Below are 16036 nucleotides of genomic sequence, written 5' to 3'. Positions count from 1 at the left end.
TCAATGTTCATGTTGTGAACCAGAGAGACCTTTCCCTCCTCCATGTCCATGTCATGTCCATGTTGTGAACCGGGGAGACCTTTCCCTCCTCCATGCTTCGGTGCGGGGAGGACTGAAATGATACAGTGAGTTGGGAGTCTCCTGGCAGGCTGCTGCGGGGAGACCTGGTGTTCTATGAGTTTGTTTCACCCCCCTGGACCTCAATTTCGTCACTGTAGAACAGAGGTGGTGTTTACACAGGCCTTGGGGTTATTGGGCCGTTCTTTCAGTCCTGTGCTTGAACCTGGAATCCCACAGAATAAGCTCAAGGCTTGGGGATGCTTTATTGAAGTAGAGGGCCAGGGGCATAGAGAGTGAAGATTTTTCTGCCAGCTCTGTCCTGGACTTTTAGGGAAAGAGGCCATGTTCACAGACAGCTGTGGTCCCCGTTAGTATGGGACCCTGATGGTGACCAGCCACATTTCCTGGTCGCAAGACACAGCAAGGCAGATGCTAGGCAGATGTGGCTCTGCAGAGACACTGGGTTGATGTACTTCCTCCTACCCAACTTGAACTGATAGTGAGAGAGCCCCGTGCATCACAGCTTTCCTGTGATGTTCCTATTGCTGGAGACTCCCTTTATCTTTACCCAGCTGACACCGCCCACCCCCCTGAAACCCTGACTGTGACATCACTGCCCCAACATCTGTCCTGCTCTGTAGAGAGCTCTTATTGGCAGCTGCCAGTTGTTTCCTTGTGTAACATGTTTCCTTGTGTAATTGTTTCCCCTCTGCTCCAGGACCCTTCAAATGTTCATGCCATGCCTGTAGCCTGAGCTGGCGCCTGCACTCTCTATGGATACCGTACAGCTTGACAGTTGGATATAGGTCCAAGGTTCTTGCTAAGCCGTTACGTGTCCGCCTGAGCTAGGCAGAGGCAGTCAGAAGAGTCCTAGAGCCAGGAGAGATCCGGGAAGTCCAGAGCATCTGAAACCACTGTTTTGTGGGGCACTTACTCTATTTTAGGACAGTTCAAAAATAACTGCAAGGTGGTCACAGAGACCACAGTGGTTAAAGGCCTTGCCCTGTTGCTCTCGGATTTGCACGTCTAATTGTATATCTTAAAACTAAAAGCAAAACCTGTCTCTTTAATTACCTGTCCCTGGCAGTGGCAGCTGCAGCAGGGAGCAGGGATGCACGCCCTGAAACCCCAAGCTGGAATCTGACTTACAGCCTTCCCACCCTGTCAGCGGGTTGCCCACATTCACTTGGCATGTCCCCACTTGACAGTGCCTCAGGGGGGTGAGGGTGGGCCCTGGCCTTGAATCAGATACTTGTGGTTCAAATCCCTTTGCTTATTATAACCACCCATCCTAACTTAATTTCCCTCTCCTTTAAATTTTATTTTTATTATTTTTATGTTTTGGTATTTTGAGACAGGGTTTCTTTGTGTAGCCCTGACGGTCCTGTCCCCAACTGTCTGTAGACCAGGCTGTCCTCGAACTCACAAAGATCTGCCTGCCTCTGCCTCCTGAGTGCTGGGATTAAAGGTGTGCATCTCCACCACAGGGCTTAAAGTTAAATTTTGATGAGGAGAACTACTCTTAGACAAAATCAACTCCTCACCTCAGTTCTAACAGACTTGACTGAACTGTCCCCTTCCTTATGGCCACTGTTCGTTTATATCAGCATGAATAAGCCAGGTGTCCAGGAAGCCAGCAGTTCAGGGTTCTGGTCTTTTCTTGGGTTGGGATGATCTCCGAGCCTTGGTTTTTGCCATTTTATTTAGTTATCTGGGGCTGAGCATGCTAAAGTTTTGTGATTTCACACTTGCTATTGTCTGGTTGCATTTTATCAGGGCAGGGAGTGGGATGCACGCTGTTTACATCTTAAGTATAATTTGTCTTTTCACTTTCTTGATTTCCATGGCTGGCCCACTGTGCTCCTGATGAATGGGGATATAGATTGGACACTGCTGTGCATGGGCCTGTGGTGTCCTGGCAGGCTCAGTCTCTGCCTTCCTAGCACCTCCCAGCCCACTGAAGTTGCAGAGGTATAAGGTGATGCTGGAGTCTCCCGGGGTGAGAGGGGCTCCGATGTTCCCTAGAGGGGCTTTTCTGCCTCTGATAGTACTCCAAGACTTAAGAGAGGAGTCCCCTTACCCAGGCAGGCACTGTGAAAATTTACAACCAATATTAACAGTTCGGTGAATAAATGAGGAGCTGGGAACTTAATTCAGTGGTGGAGTGCTTGGTTACATGTTCAAAGCCTTAGGAAGACAGACAAGGAAGGGAAGGGGACTTAGGTTGTCAGTGTAGAATCTTGCCTGCCTAGCATCATAAGGCCTGCATTCCATCCCTGGAGGGAAAAAAGACAACAGTATCTCTCTTCCCTGCCCTTCCTCGTCTGTAGTTTCCAGACACTCAAGTGCCCAGCGGTGGCCTGTAGTAATATGAGCGGCAGGGCTGCGTCCCCAGCACCCTGGCCGCCTGGCTAGCTTATGCCCCGAAATAACAACACACAAATTGTAATTTTTTTTTTGGTTTTTTTTTTGGTTTTTCGAGACAGGGTTTCTCTGTGGCTTTGGAGCCTGTCCTGGAACTAGCTCTGTAGACCAGGCTGGTCTCGAACTCACAGAGATCCACCTGCCTCTGCCTCCCGAGTGCTGAGATTAAAGGCGTGCGCCACCATCGCCCGGCTACAAATTGTATTCTTTTAAACACTGCTTGGCCCATTTCTATCTAGCCTCTTCTAGGCTAATTCTCACATATTAATTTAGCCCATTTCTAATCTTCTGTGTAGCACAGCTAGGTGTGCTTACCGGGAAGATTCTAGCCTACATCCATCCTGGGTCGGAGCTTCATCGCTTGTGTCTCAGAGAGCAGAGCTATCGCATCTGGAGAGGGGAGCATGGAGTCTCTGCTCCAGAGAGCAGAGCTGTCGAGTCTGAGCTCACTTCCTCTTCCTCCCAGCATTCTGTTCTGTTTACTCCTATGTTTTAACCTATGAGGGCCAGCCAAGCAGTTTCTTTATTTTTTTAACCAATGACCTTCCTCCATCAGTGGCCCTCATTTGCCGTGATGTCATGGGCATCTCTGAATTCTCTGTGCACACCATCTTGTGTCCTTTTGAAAACAATGGAGATGATGTATTGTAGAAACCCCTTTCCTGCAGTCCCGCCGATGGGCAAGACCATCCTCCTCCCCTTCCCTTTCTTCTTTCTTTCCTTTTTTGAGACAAGATTTCATTACATAGCCTTGGCTAGCCTCAACTCAGAGATCCATCTGTTGACGCCTCAAGAGTGCTGGGATTAAAGATGTGAGCCACTAAGCCCTGCTCCTTCCCCTTCTTTCTTTTTTTTTTTTTAATTTATTTATTTACTTTTTTGGGTATGTTGTTGTTGTTGTTGTTTTGAGACAGGGTTTCTCGGTGCAGCCCTGACTGTCCTGGAGCTAGCTCTGTAGACCAGGCTGGCCTCAAACTAACAGAAATCCACAAGCCAGTGGTGTTTCCCATTCACAAGGTGCTCTCATCCCTCAGACCATTTCATGACATCACCAAGAAACCTCATACAAATCAGCTGTTGCTCTTCATTTCCTCAACTCCTTTCCCTGGCAACCACCGGTCTGCTTTCTATCTCTCTGGATTTGCCTGATCTGGGCATTTCCCACAGATAAAATCTACACTAGGCTCTCCTGTGCGCCTGGCTTTGACTTAGCAATAATGTGTTCAAGGTTAGTAGCACTGTGTTAGTGCCTCCTTCCGAAGGTCAGCGACCTCTTGAGCGGGCCACGGATGTCCTTCCCACTCACCATTTGTGGTGTTTGGGTTGCTTTTGCTTTTTAACTGTTGTGAACGGTGCTGCTTGGCGCATTTATGTGCAGGTTTTGGTGTGGTTGTGTGTTCTGTCTCTGTTGGGTGTGGACACGGGAGTAGAATTACTAGATCATGTGGTAATGTGGAATTGCTGGCCTCACAAGCCCATGGGGCTTCAGCCGCCAGGTTTTCCTGCTTTTTGTGCCCCTGAGCCAATGTCTGAAGCTAGATAGCCTGAATTTGAGCCTGCTTTGTGAGTTCTGGTCTTGCAGTCCTGCTGGGTCCCCAGTGTCACCAGCTGTAAAAGGGGTAGCATAGATCCACAGCCACCCAGGCTCTGTGAAAAGCAGATTCCTGACTACAGCCCTCTCTCACATCTGGTAGGGAAGCCATGTTTCTGGGGTCACTTCTCAGCTGTGTGCCTGCCCATCCAGTTAGGTGGGATGCACTGAATGAAGAAGACACTGAGCACCAGTTCTGGCAGGATTTGGGCGGGGACTGTAGGGGTGCCACAGTTCAGCTCTCCAGGCTGTGCACTGCTGCTGCCCCAGATCTTATTGAGCTCCTCACGGCTGTTGGTTGGGATGTAGATGAGCTGCCCCCAGAGTTTCCATCAAAGAACAGCCATCTCAGTTATGCTGGGTTGTTACTGTCCTCACATTCCAGGGCTAGAAGGTTAGAATTCCACCTGATATCTCAGAACCTTCTGTTTCTTTGTAGACAGGCTGGCAGGCTTTCTCCAGCACTGTGAGCAGGCTGTGGGGACTACTGACTTTGCCGTTCTTTGAATGGTGCCTAGCACTGGGCAGCTGCATACAGCATTAGCTATTGTGGTTATTGTGTTGTTAGAGTCTGACTGAACCCAGCTGTGGGCCCAGCAGACTGGTGGGAGATCTGGGGCACTGACCAAGCCTTGATCTCTTATCTGTACAGTGGGTTGAGTGAGTTCATCCTGGGAAGACTGAAGTGAGGGTCACATAAGGAGGGCCAGCAGGAGTCCGGCAGGGGCTGGTAATGGGAGCGCAGGAACAGGCAAGGTCAAGGTGCTGGGAATAGAAGCTCAGCACATCTGTGGGCCCCCTGAAAGGCTAGCTGCCCCAGCCTTTCCTCACCCAAGGCTGCTTTTTGATTCTTTGTTTTTCTTTTTTTGTGTGTGTGTGGGGGGGGTAGAGACAAGGTTTCTCTGTGTAGCCCTGCCTGTCTTGGAACTCACTCTGTAGAACAGGTTGATCTTAAACATATTAGGTGAGCACACCACTGCCCAGCTGATCCTTTGTTTTTTATTTCATGCTTTTTGTTTTTACAGTCATGCTATTGTAGTTTATGGAAACACTCAGGCAGCAGGGCCCTGCCCTGCCCCCATAGGACTGGAGTGGGGGTGGGTGCCCGTATTAACCACATATTCACCTGTCCTGTGTTCATCTATCCTGTTTCTGCAGGGAGGAGGTACAGGAGAATTGTGTGCGGTGGCGGAAGAGGTTCACTTTTGTGTGTAAGATGAGTGCCAACCCGGCCACAGGCCTGCTGGACCCCTGCATCTTTCGAGTGTCCGTGCGCAAGGTGAGGCGGGTTTGTGTGACTGGGCCTAGGGTTGTGAGCTCAGAGCTGAGGATGGGTGTGAGACTCTCCACCTGTGGGTGTAGGCGCTTTTCCTATCAAGTCCATTGCAAGGAGAAATGTGAGCTGTTAACCTGCTCCTTTCTGTGTTCTGTTTTCATGGTGCTTTGGGGCCATCTCTGAGAGACCAGGGTTTCCTAGTCATGCCTTATGTGTCTGTGTCTCTGCAGGAGCTGAAAGGCGGGAAGGCGTATTCCAAGGTAAGAGGGCCGTGTTCCGTACCACCCCTTGCCTTCTTCCTTTTCCTGGCACTTACTTCACTAATTGTGTTAGGGATTGGTTAAAACTTAGCAGACATCACCCAGCCTCTGCTTCCTAGTGCTGGGGCTGAAGGGATGTGCGACCACTCCCAGCTTCTATACTCGGAGTCTGTGTTTTCTGTGTGTGTGTTGTTGGAGATTGAACCCAGGGCCTCATGCATGCTAGGCAAATATTTTACCACTGCTCCATTTAGGGAGTGCCGTGTGCACGCGTGTGCTTGTAAGCAGCAGTTGTGCAAACCGATGCACAGATTCCGCGGCTTCAGCTCCTCACTTACCCAGGGTATCATGGGTATCTTGCAGGTCACCTCAGCTTCCTGTACTCTTTCTAATGGCAGTGGTGTCCCACTGTGTGGCTGGTGACTCAGATTCAGCCATTCACTGTTGCTGTAGACTGTGTTGATCCTAGGCTTTCATTAATGCTTCCCTTCCACCCCCACCCTTGCCCCCACTCCTGACTTCAGCCCTGGGAGTAAAACCTTTTTTATGGGAAAGATCGGGAGAAGATGACCTAGCTTTGAATGAGCATGTTCTGTCCTCCATCTCTTGTCTCTGGGGGACTCGTGGCCGGCTCAACACAAGGCAGACGACCTCTGACCCTGTGGGAGATACCTGAGACAAAGGTAGAATGGCTCAGACATCCCCACTGCTAGAGCTCCAGAAGCCCACAGCTCTGTCTGCCTGCCCTGGCTGGGCAATGGAGGGGCTGTCAAATTGTCAGTGTACATCCAAGGAGCCTTCAGCTCACATCAGATGCTGCCAGACCTTCCCTGCTTTTCCATGGCAGGACCTTACCTTTATCCCATTATACAAATGAGGAAATCAGTACCTACAGAGGGACCTGACTATAAAATGGGGTCCGTCTGAGTCATTTCTGATCCTGTAGTCTGTGCCCCTAAATATTGTAGTCGAGCCCTGTATGTAACTGGTGCACAATAAATGTCCCAATTAGTTTGCTGTCCTGGTGATCCCCAAGCCTGGCTCTCTGTCACTTCAGCCTCAGTTTCCCCTGTTCTGCTGTCTCTCACATCTCACCTGCACACATCCTCAGAGGAACAGGTCCAGACTGGTTGGCGGAAAGTCTTACCCAGTAAGCCCGTGCACACGACACAGTGTCCATATGTTAGATTCTTCCCTCTACTGGGGACGTCATGGGGACCCTGCCTACTCCGTAGTGTCTCGTCACCTCACTCTGCCACCCAGTTCCCATGGGCCTGCCCGTTCTTCTGCCTGCTCTCTGTCAGCTCCCGACAGCATGGCCTTGTTTCCTTGGGAACAATGCGTCTGTGTCACAGACAACAATGTCCTTTCATCTTGGGCACACTGGCCCTAGTGCACCCTGGGACTCCACACAAAGGGTGCTTTGTGGCATTCGGGGATGTGAGCTCCTTGCTTTGCCACATTGGTGCTGCTGACCCAGGATCCTGTCCTTGAGTCCTGGTTATGCAACAGTCAGTGTGGCTATGGGGTGAGCCTGTCCTCCTCTCCCCACCCCTACCAAATTAACCCCTCGGTGCCTCACTCACACTCCCTGCAGCCTCCCACATTTTCTGTTCTCCTCCCAGCTTGGCTTCACTGACTTGAACCTGGCTGAGTTTGCAGGCTCAGGCTCCACCGTACGCTGCTGCCTATTGGAGGGATATGATACCAAGAACACCCGCCAGGACAACTCCATCCTCAAGGTACCTGGGCCCTGCTACCTCTTCTGCCTTCCCAAGGGGCAGGGACAAATGTACCTCCTCATCAGAAGATACAAGTTCTCAGAGATGCTGGGAGGATGTGGGCCCCTGGGTTATGACCTCAGTTTTCCCATCCATGGTTGGGTGTGACCCCCACCTTCCAAAAGGGCTTGATAAGTACCTTTGTCAAGATGAACCTTGTGCCATTTGCCTGTCCTTTTCTATCTCGTGGCCCTGACAGCAAGTACAGCCTGTGGGTGTGGTATCTGTCATTAGCTCCAAGTTTCATCATCTGCCCTAGCTCATAAGCAGAGCTAACACTTAATCCTGCCAGTCATACAGCTGCACAGCCTGGGTCCCAATTGTTGCCCATCATGATCTGAGATTTCCTGGCTCCTGGTGAGGTATCAGTGAGTAGAACTGATGTTCTGAACCCATGTGAGCTCCAAGGCAGGCCTGCCCTGCTGGCCACACAGGTCTCTATCAGCCCAGGTAGCTCATTTCCCTAAGGCAGCTGCTAATGTATCTTCTTTATGTATACAATAGTCTCTAGCAGCCCAGGTAGCTCATTTCCCTCAGGCAGCTGCTAATGTATCTTTTTTTTTTAAATATTTATTTATTATGTATACAATAGTCTGTCTGTGTGTATGCCTGTAGGCCTGTAGGCCAGAAGAGGGCACCAGACCTCATTACAGATGGTTGTGAGCTACCATGTGGTTGCTGGGAATTGAACTCAGGACCTTTGGAAGAGCAAGCAATGCTCTTAACCTCTGAGCCATCTCTCCAGCCCTGCTAATGTATCTTCTTCGGAGCAGAAATACCCAGGTGTCTGCATCAGAACACCTCTTCGTCCCTTCCCACACCCTTTAGAGTCTGGCTGAGAAAACCGGTTTGTCCTAATACCACGTCTGAGCTGACCTAAGAGTTACCTGCTGTGCCCGGCACAGAGCTGGGCACAAGGTAATCGACAGGACTTGAAACACATCTGAATAGGGGTGTAGGCTGGTAAATGTGGTAGCATGCTGTGTTATCCCAGAATTTGAGCTGAAGTAGGAGGATCATGAGTTTGAGGCCAGTCAGAACTACACAAGAATCAAGAACCTGTCTTTAAAAAAAAAAGAACTGGGCAGTGGTGGCGCATGCTTTTAATCCTAGGGAATTGAGAGGCAGAGGCAGGCAGATCTCTTGAGTTTAACACCAGCCTGGTCTATAAAGTGAGTTCCTGGACAGCCAGGGCTGTTACACAGAGAAACACTGTCTCAAAAAGGAAAAAAAAATGGTGATATGTGCCTTTAATCCCAGCACTCAGGAGGTGGAGGCTGGTGGCTCTACATGAGTTCCAGGGCAGTCAGGACACAAGACCCTGTAGGAAGTAAGAAAGAATGGGAAGATCAGACTGGTTAATGGAAAGTCTTTCCCAGTAGGCCTGTGTACTCTGTTATAAAGAAACCTGGAGCCAGGTGACCTCAGGTCAAGGCCAGCTCCCCTATATCCTGTCTGCTGAGTTTTGTGAAATCAGCTGTCCTCAGAGTCTTGCTTTCCCCCACCTGCAACTGGGTCTGTCACCTACTTTGTAGACCATTAACACGGCCTAGTGAAATGATCCATAAAAAAGCCTGAGCCCAGAGGCTATGGTGACAACACACTGAGGTCTGAGCACTTCTTTCCCGGTCTGTTACTCTCTGCCTGTTACTCCTTCTCAGCCCATATTTTGAGACTCAAACTTAACCGTTGGCAGAATCATTTGCAAGTGGGTTCTAAATTCTATACTGGTTGGATATTTTACTTCATTTAAAAAACAAAACAAAAAACTTACTGGGTGGTGGTGTCGGCGCACACCTTTAATCCCAGCACACGAGAGGCAGAGAGGCAGGCGGATCTCAAGTTCGAGGCCATTCTGGTCTACAAAGTGAGTTCCAGGGCAGCCAGGGCTACAGAGAAACCATGTTTGGAAAAGATATAAAACAAACAAAAGCTTTGAGCCAGCCCCGTTTGCCATGGTTGGGCCCTGTGAGTACTCCCTACTTCTTGTGTGGCTCATGAGCCCTATTCCCCAGCTCCGAGTTGGAGAAAGCAGGTGTGAGAGAGTGTGGCCCTGGAACTCACGGTCTAGTTGTGATGTGTAATTGCAGGTGCCGACTTGTGTGCTCGGGTGCTAGGTGCCAAGTGGGCCTTGTCACTCCTCTCCCCAGGCTGCCCAGTCTGTCCTCCACACAGGACACCGGGCTCACTGTGGGCACGTGAAGCCCAGAGGCTGATCCGGGCTGGGTGTTGGCAGCCAGTGCTGATTTCTCTCCTCTACCAATAGGTCACTATTGGCATGTTCCTGCTCTCTGGAGACCCCTGTTTTAAGACGTGAGTGTCACCCTGGCTATCGGTGGGGTTGGGGGCCATGAAATAGATTCTTCCTTCCTCCAGGTTCTGGGGTACCCGTCTCCATCTGATCCTGAGATTGGGCACCCCAGTCACACCCCTCTGTCCTCCCAAGGCCGCCATCTACTGCCAAGTCCATCTCCATCCCGGGCCAGGACTCCTCCCTGCAGCTGACATGTAAAGGTGGTGGGACCAGCAGCGGTGGCAGCAGTAGCACCAATTCCCTGACTGGGTCCCGGCCCCACAAGGCCCGGCCCACCATCCTGGGTTCAGGTACCATCTTCATCTGCCTGTCTCTCCACTGCCTGTGACTACAGCTTCTCCCCTGAACATCCTGTCCCAGGAAGATGCTTATCAAGAGGAGGGTACAGGCATAGTGGTGCACACCTTTAATCCCATCACTCAGACAGAGGAAGGAGGATCTCTGATTCTAGGCTAGCCAGGGCTACATATGGAGACCCTATCTCAATGAGGGCTTGAGCTGGTGTGGTACATGATGAGCCCCGTGTGGGAGATGGAGGCAAGAGGAACAGAGTTTAATCTACATAGCAAAATCAAATCCTCCTGGATTACTTGGGACCCTATCTTAAAATTTAAAAAAATAAAATAAAAATCTGGGCATAATGGTACAAACTTTTTAATCCCAGAAGTCAGAGGCAGGTGGATCTCAATTAGAGGCAGCTTGGTCTGTATAGTGAGCTCTGGGTCACTTGCCTAGTGAGACCCTATTCAAGAAAAAAACAAAACCCTGCTTGGCTTCGGTGGGAATATGGCAGACCTGAATGCAGCCTGTAGCTTGAATATCTCTGCTCATCTCTGGAGTGGAGGAGGTTGGTAAGGAGGGGATGTGTGCATATGCAGAGCCATGCCAGGTTCTACCTAGTTCCTTTTGTTCACAGCTGGGACGTGAGGGCCGGAAAGGGGGTTTGAACTGACCTAGAACATAGCTGTTGCCTGTCTCGGGGTCTTGTCTTTTTCCGTCCTCCCTGCTTTTCTTTTCCCAGATTTGCCAACAAACCCAAGTTCATTCTAGTTTCAAGGCTTTTAGTATGCTGTTCCCTGTGTCTGGAAGGCCATGGGCCTGCTGCCTTCTCTGTCCCCTCTGTGGTGGCCTAACAGTCTCAGCACTAAGCTCTGTCCTGGGAAAAGTCTGATTTGAGCCACAGACTGACCAGGCCTCCATGGGTGCTGTCCTGATCCACACACCCACCATGGTTGTGGATAACTTTCTCATCTTTTGTCCTCAAAGACCTGTAGATAGTCTGCTTGAGAAGGTCCCAACAGCCACTTGAGGAACGGGTGACTTGAGGGAGATTGCTGCTCCTCTAGCCCCTGATCTTCAGTCTGTGGTGAGCTGGCCCCTTAGTGACCTTGCTCCTCTCCCCAGGACTTCCAGAGGAGCCAGAGCAAAGCCTGTCCAGTCCCGAGGAGGTGTTCCACTCTGGCCACTCCCGCAACTCCAGCTATGCCAGCCAGCAGTCCAAGCTGTCCGGTGAGTGGTCAGGCCTTAACGTGGGGATCTCTGGTCTCCCACAGCCTTGGGGCCCTGTCATCAATCGCCTTCCCAATATTGTCCACCCCCCAGGCTACAGCACAGAGCACTCTCGCTCCTCCAGCCTGTCTGACTTGACACACCGCAGAAACACGTCCACTAGTAGCAGCACCTCTGGTGGCCTCAGCATGACTGTAGAGGGTCCTGAGAGCATCGACAGGGAACACCGGCCCCCAGAGAAGCCACCTCGACCTCCTGAGAAGCCACCACGACCCCCACGACCCCTGCATCTGTCTGACCGCTCATTTCGGTGAGTCCTATGAGTCCTATTATTTGAGACTCCTTGGTAAACAGAACCCTTCTAGTGCTCCCTGTACTTTGCATCTGACCACACAGGGACTACAGAATAGATTCCCCATCTCCAAGTGTTGAATGGTTATGATTTAACCAGCTGCTGGCTGCAGGAGCACAGCCCTGGGCTAGGCACGTACCCTTGCTATCCAGAGCTGCTGTTTGTGGTTTTGTGTATTAGTCTGTAGACCCAGCCGATCATGTTTGAGCCTTAGATCCCCTGCATACATGTTCAACTTGAAGGGTACTTAACCTTAGTCCTATTAACACCTGCCGGGAGGTGTTAATGAACGGGAGGGTTCAATGAAGTGCAACATGGGTGTGCATAGAGTGTGCTAGTGCCATAGGTGCTGGGGTTATCCTGTCTTGATGTTGCGCCTGTCACTGCCCTGTCATAGTTCTGTCCCTCTCCCTCAAGGCGAAAGAAGGACTCAGTGGAGAGCCACCCAACCTGGGTGGACGATACTCGCATTGATGCGGATGACATTGTGGAGAAGATAATGCAGAGCCAGGACTTCACCGATGGCAGCAATACTGAGGGTGAGCTGGCCACTTCAAGCCATCTGGGGGCGATGATAACCTCCAGAGGCTACCCCTGCCTGCTCAGCCTCTGTCTTCCCTTGTGTCCCCACAGACAGTAACCTTCGGCTGTTTGTGAGCCGTGATGGCTCCACCACGTTGAGTGGCATTCAGCTGGCCAACAGGTAGGGACTGGAGACAGGGAGGTGTGGTAAGGCAGCCACGGGGACCACTGACCTGGCTTTGAGCACCCATTTTGTCACCAGTGACCTTACCCATTCATCCTCAGTCCTTGCTGTGTCTTCAGAGTGCCTTCTCACAGTCCTTTGTGTGTCTGTGAGTCCAGTGTGTCCAGCTCCCCAGGCCTTTGAGCCAGTGAGTGAGAGTAGTGTCCAGCATACAGGACTGTCCTAGGGCTTTCCCTTGTGTTTCTGGGAGCTAAGAACATGTCCTTTGAACTTCTGGATCCAGAGCCCAAAAACCTGTATGAAGTGTGTGTCTTGTGCTACTTTGCTGACCCCTGCTGGCTGAGGCCAGAAATTACAACTACCCTCTCCCAGCATTCCTCTGGGCTGCCCTGGGTGGAAGAGCAAGAAACCTCGGGGTTCTTCTTACAAAGGTGATAAAGACCTTAGACCTTGCAGAATGAGAAGCCGGGACTTGGAGGCTGGAGGAGGAAAGCCTGGTTCTGCAGGTCCCAAGCGGTGAAAAGAGCAGATGCACTCCCTTAGCATTTTCCACACACACCCTTTTTTGTTTGTTTGTTTGTTTTTGTTTTGAGACAGGGTTTCTCTGTAGCTTTGGAGCCTGTCCTGGAACTCACTCTAGATCAGGCTGGCCTCGAACTCTCTGAGACCTGCCTGCCTCTGCTTCCCAAGTGCTGGGATCAAAGGCGCACGCCACCACTGCCTGGCTTTCTTGCCAAGATTTGTCTCTCCAAACCTGTTTCTTCATTTGTCAAATGACCCAGGGAAAAATCTCTCCTTGTCTGGGTGGTCCGTCCAGGTGTGTTTGTACACAGCTGATGTCCAGAGGGAATGAGGCACAGTGTGGACCCGTTTCCGTCACCCCGGGGAAATAGCTAACCATCTCCGGGCATCAGTTCAGCCCCCTGTCATCACTGGTAGTCATGGTGGCATGTGGAGTACCCACAGGGCTGGCCCAGGGCAGCGCTCAGTAACTGGAGCATCAGAGGGAATAAGCTCACTTTTCTCTTCCCCGCAGAGTCTCCTCTGGAGTCTATGAGCCTGTCGTGATTGAAAGCCATTGAGGGACCAGGTCTGAGGAAGGGCCCTGCTGTCTCTTGCACCCAGGTCAGCGGCGTTCCTGGAGGAGCTGGAAGCTGCCCTTTGGATCTGTTCTGCATCGCGCCTGTGCCTCCTTGTACTCTAGCCACACCAGCCCCAAAGCATCATTCCATTGTCCTTCGTCCACCCCGAACCACTGGTCCCCGGTGCCACTGTGAATATTGTCCTCTGAACCACTAGAAAATGGGGAAGATGGAGCTGGCCAGGACTGCCCAAACTAGAGAGGACCTGGGCCCAGCAAAGGACACAGCCACTCCTTCATGTTGGGGTACTTGTGGCTGCCACCCTCATGACCTGCTTACTGCAGGAGCAACAGCTTCAGCCAGTCTAACAAGGCTCTTGCTTCTTCACCTTGCCCTTGAGGAGCTGGACCCTCCCCAGAATCCTGCCACCTCTGACCCTCCGCTTAGTGCTTCAGCTGTCCTTATGTCCTGAGGAGACCTGCTGGCAGCTTTCTCCTGGGAGCCAAGACCTCAACCCCACCTCCCTCATCAAATGTTCTCCTGCTGCCCTGCAGCCTGCACTTTGCACGTGCTTGTCCCCGACACAGCCACCGATCCTTGCCCTTATTCTGGACTCCTGGGTGCTGTCTGCTGTGCAGCCAGACCTAGGGTACAGTCGCCCGGCTGGAACGTGGCACTGCCCCTTCCCTCAAATTATCCCCATTTCAGACCCAAGAGCAGGGCCTAGAAAGGTCTGAGCATCATGGTGCCATCTGCTAGGGCTGGGTCCTGAGCAGCTGGCCTTCCTGCAGGAAAGGAAGGGTGGGGCCCAGCTGTGCTGGGTAAGCAAAGGCTTCTCTTCCTCTGCTCTCCTGTCAGCAGGCCTGGGCTGGGTTCCAGGCTGGAGAGGCAGTCAGCCAGGTGGGCTGTGACTGCATGGACTGGAGCTGGTTTATTGCCAGACAAGCCTCAGCCCTCTGGGCAAGGGGCATGCTTTCCCTGGGGAGTCTGGTCCTGTGCCCTGCTCAGGCCTTCCCCTTACTACCCACCCTCTTGGTACCTCCCCAGCCCCAGCACTTTCTGTGTCTTCTGTAATTTGCTTAAAGGAGGCGGGTACTGGCTGCCAGTTCAGCCCTGGATAAATTCCCACCCCCAAGTTTCACTCATTTTGTATGAACCCAGCAGGCTGGCGTTTCCTTAGCCTTTAGGTATTTTCCTTTTCCTCCTAAGTTCACAGCTTGGAATTCCCTCCTCCCCCAGCAAGGGGAGGTAGGTGCCTCTGTTCCCCACTCCACCTACATCTCAGCAGGGCTGGGGACAGGGAACGGGGGTGGGGGCGGGGGCGGGATACAGGCCACTCGTCCTGTGGATGGGGGATAGCTGGACTCCCCAGGTTGGGAGGTCCCTTGCTCAGTTTCTGTCTTCCTTAGTTAGCAAAAGTTGGGGCTGTGATTGGGGCATTTCTAGGAATTCCGTTGCCATTGTTTTAAACACAAAAGGATGTTAGAAGACGCTGCCGAGGCAGAGCAGAACATGGCTGGAGAAGGTTCTGCTAGCTCAGAGTCCTTTCCTGCCCAGCGGGTTTTTGGCACTTTAAGGGACGCTGGCAGCCTTGTTTTTAGGTGAGGTGACCTCTAGAAGATGGAGAGAGCACTCCACTCTTGCTTGTCTATGTCTGGTCCAGAATTCCAGGGCTCCAAACAAAGCAGTTAGTGCTGTCAGGAAGGACGCCTCCAGCCCAGGTCTGAACCAGAGGGTCTCTGCCACGTTACTCCTGTTCTAGACACTGGGCTGAAAACACGGCCACAACCAAATGAACATTGGCAGGAGCCAGAGACGAGTCCTCTTGAGCTCGGTGATTCCCACATGCTGCCGAAGCACCTAGACTTCAAATTCTATATACAGAGATAGGCTATATTAAGAGATATTTTTGGAAAGGAATTGGTCTATGCAATGCCAGTTTGGAGCCTTCTTGAAAGACAGTTTACTATTTCTACTAGGAGATATAAAGGTCTACAATATTTTTAGGATTCTTTTCTGGTTATCCCCACAACTGACCACACTGTGTGGTCTGGCAGGAAGGAGAAGGCGGGTCTTCCTCTGTGGGAGGTGAAGGAGGAATATTTGGTTTTGCTTTACTCCCTCCTTTTCTAACAATGTTACCGCTGCTCCCCATTTCATGGGCTGTTTGTATCTCTGTCTCTGCTTACAGTAGAACATAATGTCATTCGGGAAATCAGCCTAGTGTCTGTTTGATTGGGGGAGATTAAATGTTGATGTTTTTGTTACTCTGTTTCGTTGTTTGTTTTTTTAATTATCTCATTACCATGTTCACTTGGGGGCCAAAACAACAGAAGCTCGCCATATGTCTTATATATGCTGGATGAAATGCTGGGGAAAGTTTAGGAGGCCAGGGTTTGCCAGTCTGCCCCCAGTCATAATCTCCACACACTCAAAAATCCCCTGTGAGTGTGTGTCTTGGCTGTCCTTGAACTCAGAGAGCCACCTGCGTCTGCCTCCTGGTGCTGGGATTAAAAGTGTGAGCCACCATTGTCCTGCTTTGCATTTCAATTCTATTTGTGAGGAGTGGGCACAAAAAGGACATAGAAGGTAGCCAGGCAGTGATGGCACACACATTTATTTATTTATTTATTTATTTATTTATTTATTTATTTATTTATTTATTGTTTTTGTTTTTCGAG

General features: G+C 51.1%; 1 protein-coding gene across 1 annotated transcript in view; it reads left to right on the top strand.

Moving 5' to 3' along the window:
• The window catches only part of Fam102a (family with sequence similarity 102 member A), a 29102-nt gene extending 14433 nt beyond the window's left edge, over window positions 1–14669 (top strand). The window contains exons 2-11 of the mRNA XM_005346054.3: window positions 5234–5354; window positions 5582–5611; window positions 7237–7353; window positions 9659–9705; window positions 9839–9996; window positions 11111–11215; window positions 11309–11525; window positions 11985–12106; window positions 12201–12270; window positions 13310–14669. Coding sequence (XP_005346111.1) covers window positions 5234–5354; window positions 5582–5611; window positions 7237–7353; window positions 9659–9705; window positions 9839–9996; window positions 11111–11215; window positions 11309–11525; window positions 11985–12106; window positions 12201–12270; window positions 13310–13355 — 1033 coding nt within the window. The 3' untranslated portion in view covers window positions 13356–14669. The remainder of the gene's footprint in view (window positions 1–5233; window positions 5355–5581; window positions 5612–7236; window positions 7354–9658; window positions 9706–9838; window positions 9997–11110; window positions 11216–11308; window positions 11526–11984; window positions 12107–12200; window positions 12271–13309) is intronic.
• The last annotated feature ends 1367 nt before the right edge of the window (window positions 14670–16036 follow it).

Source organism: Microtus ochrogaster, chromosome 4 (genome assembly GCF_000317375.1).
Source record: "Microtus ochrogaster isolate Prairie Vole_2 chromosome 4, MicOch1.0, whole genome shotgun sequence".
In the NCBI taxonomy this organism is placed as follows: Eukaryota; Metazoa; Chordata; class Mammalia; order Rodentia; family Cricetidae; genus Microtus; species Microtus ochrogaster.
Note: the sequence above shows the minus strand (reverse complement) of the source record. Positions and strands in the feature narration are given on the sequence as shown.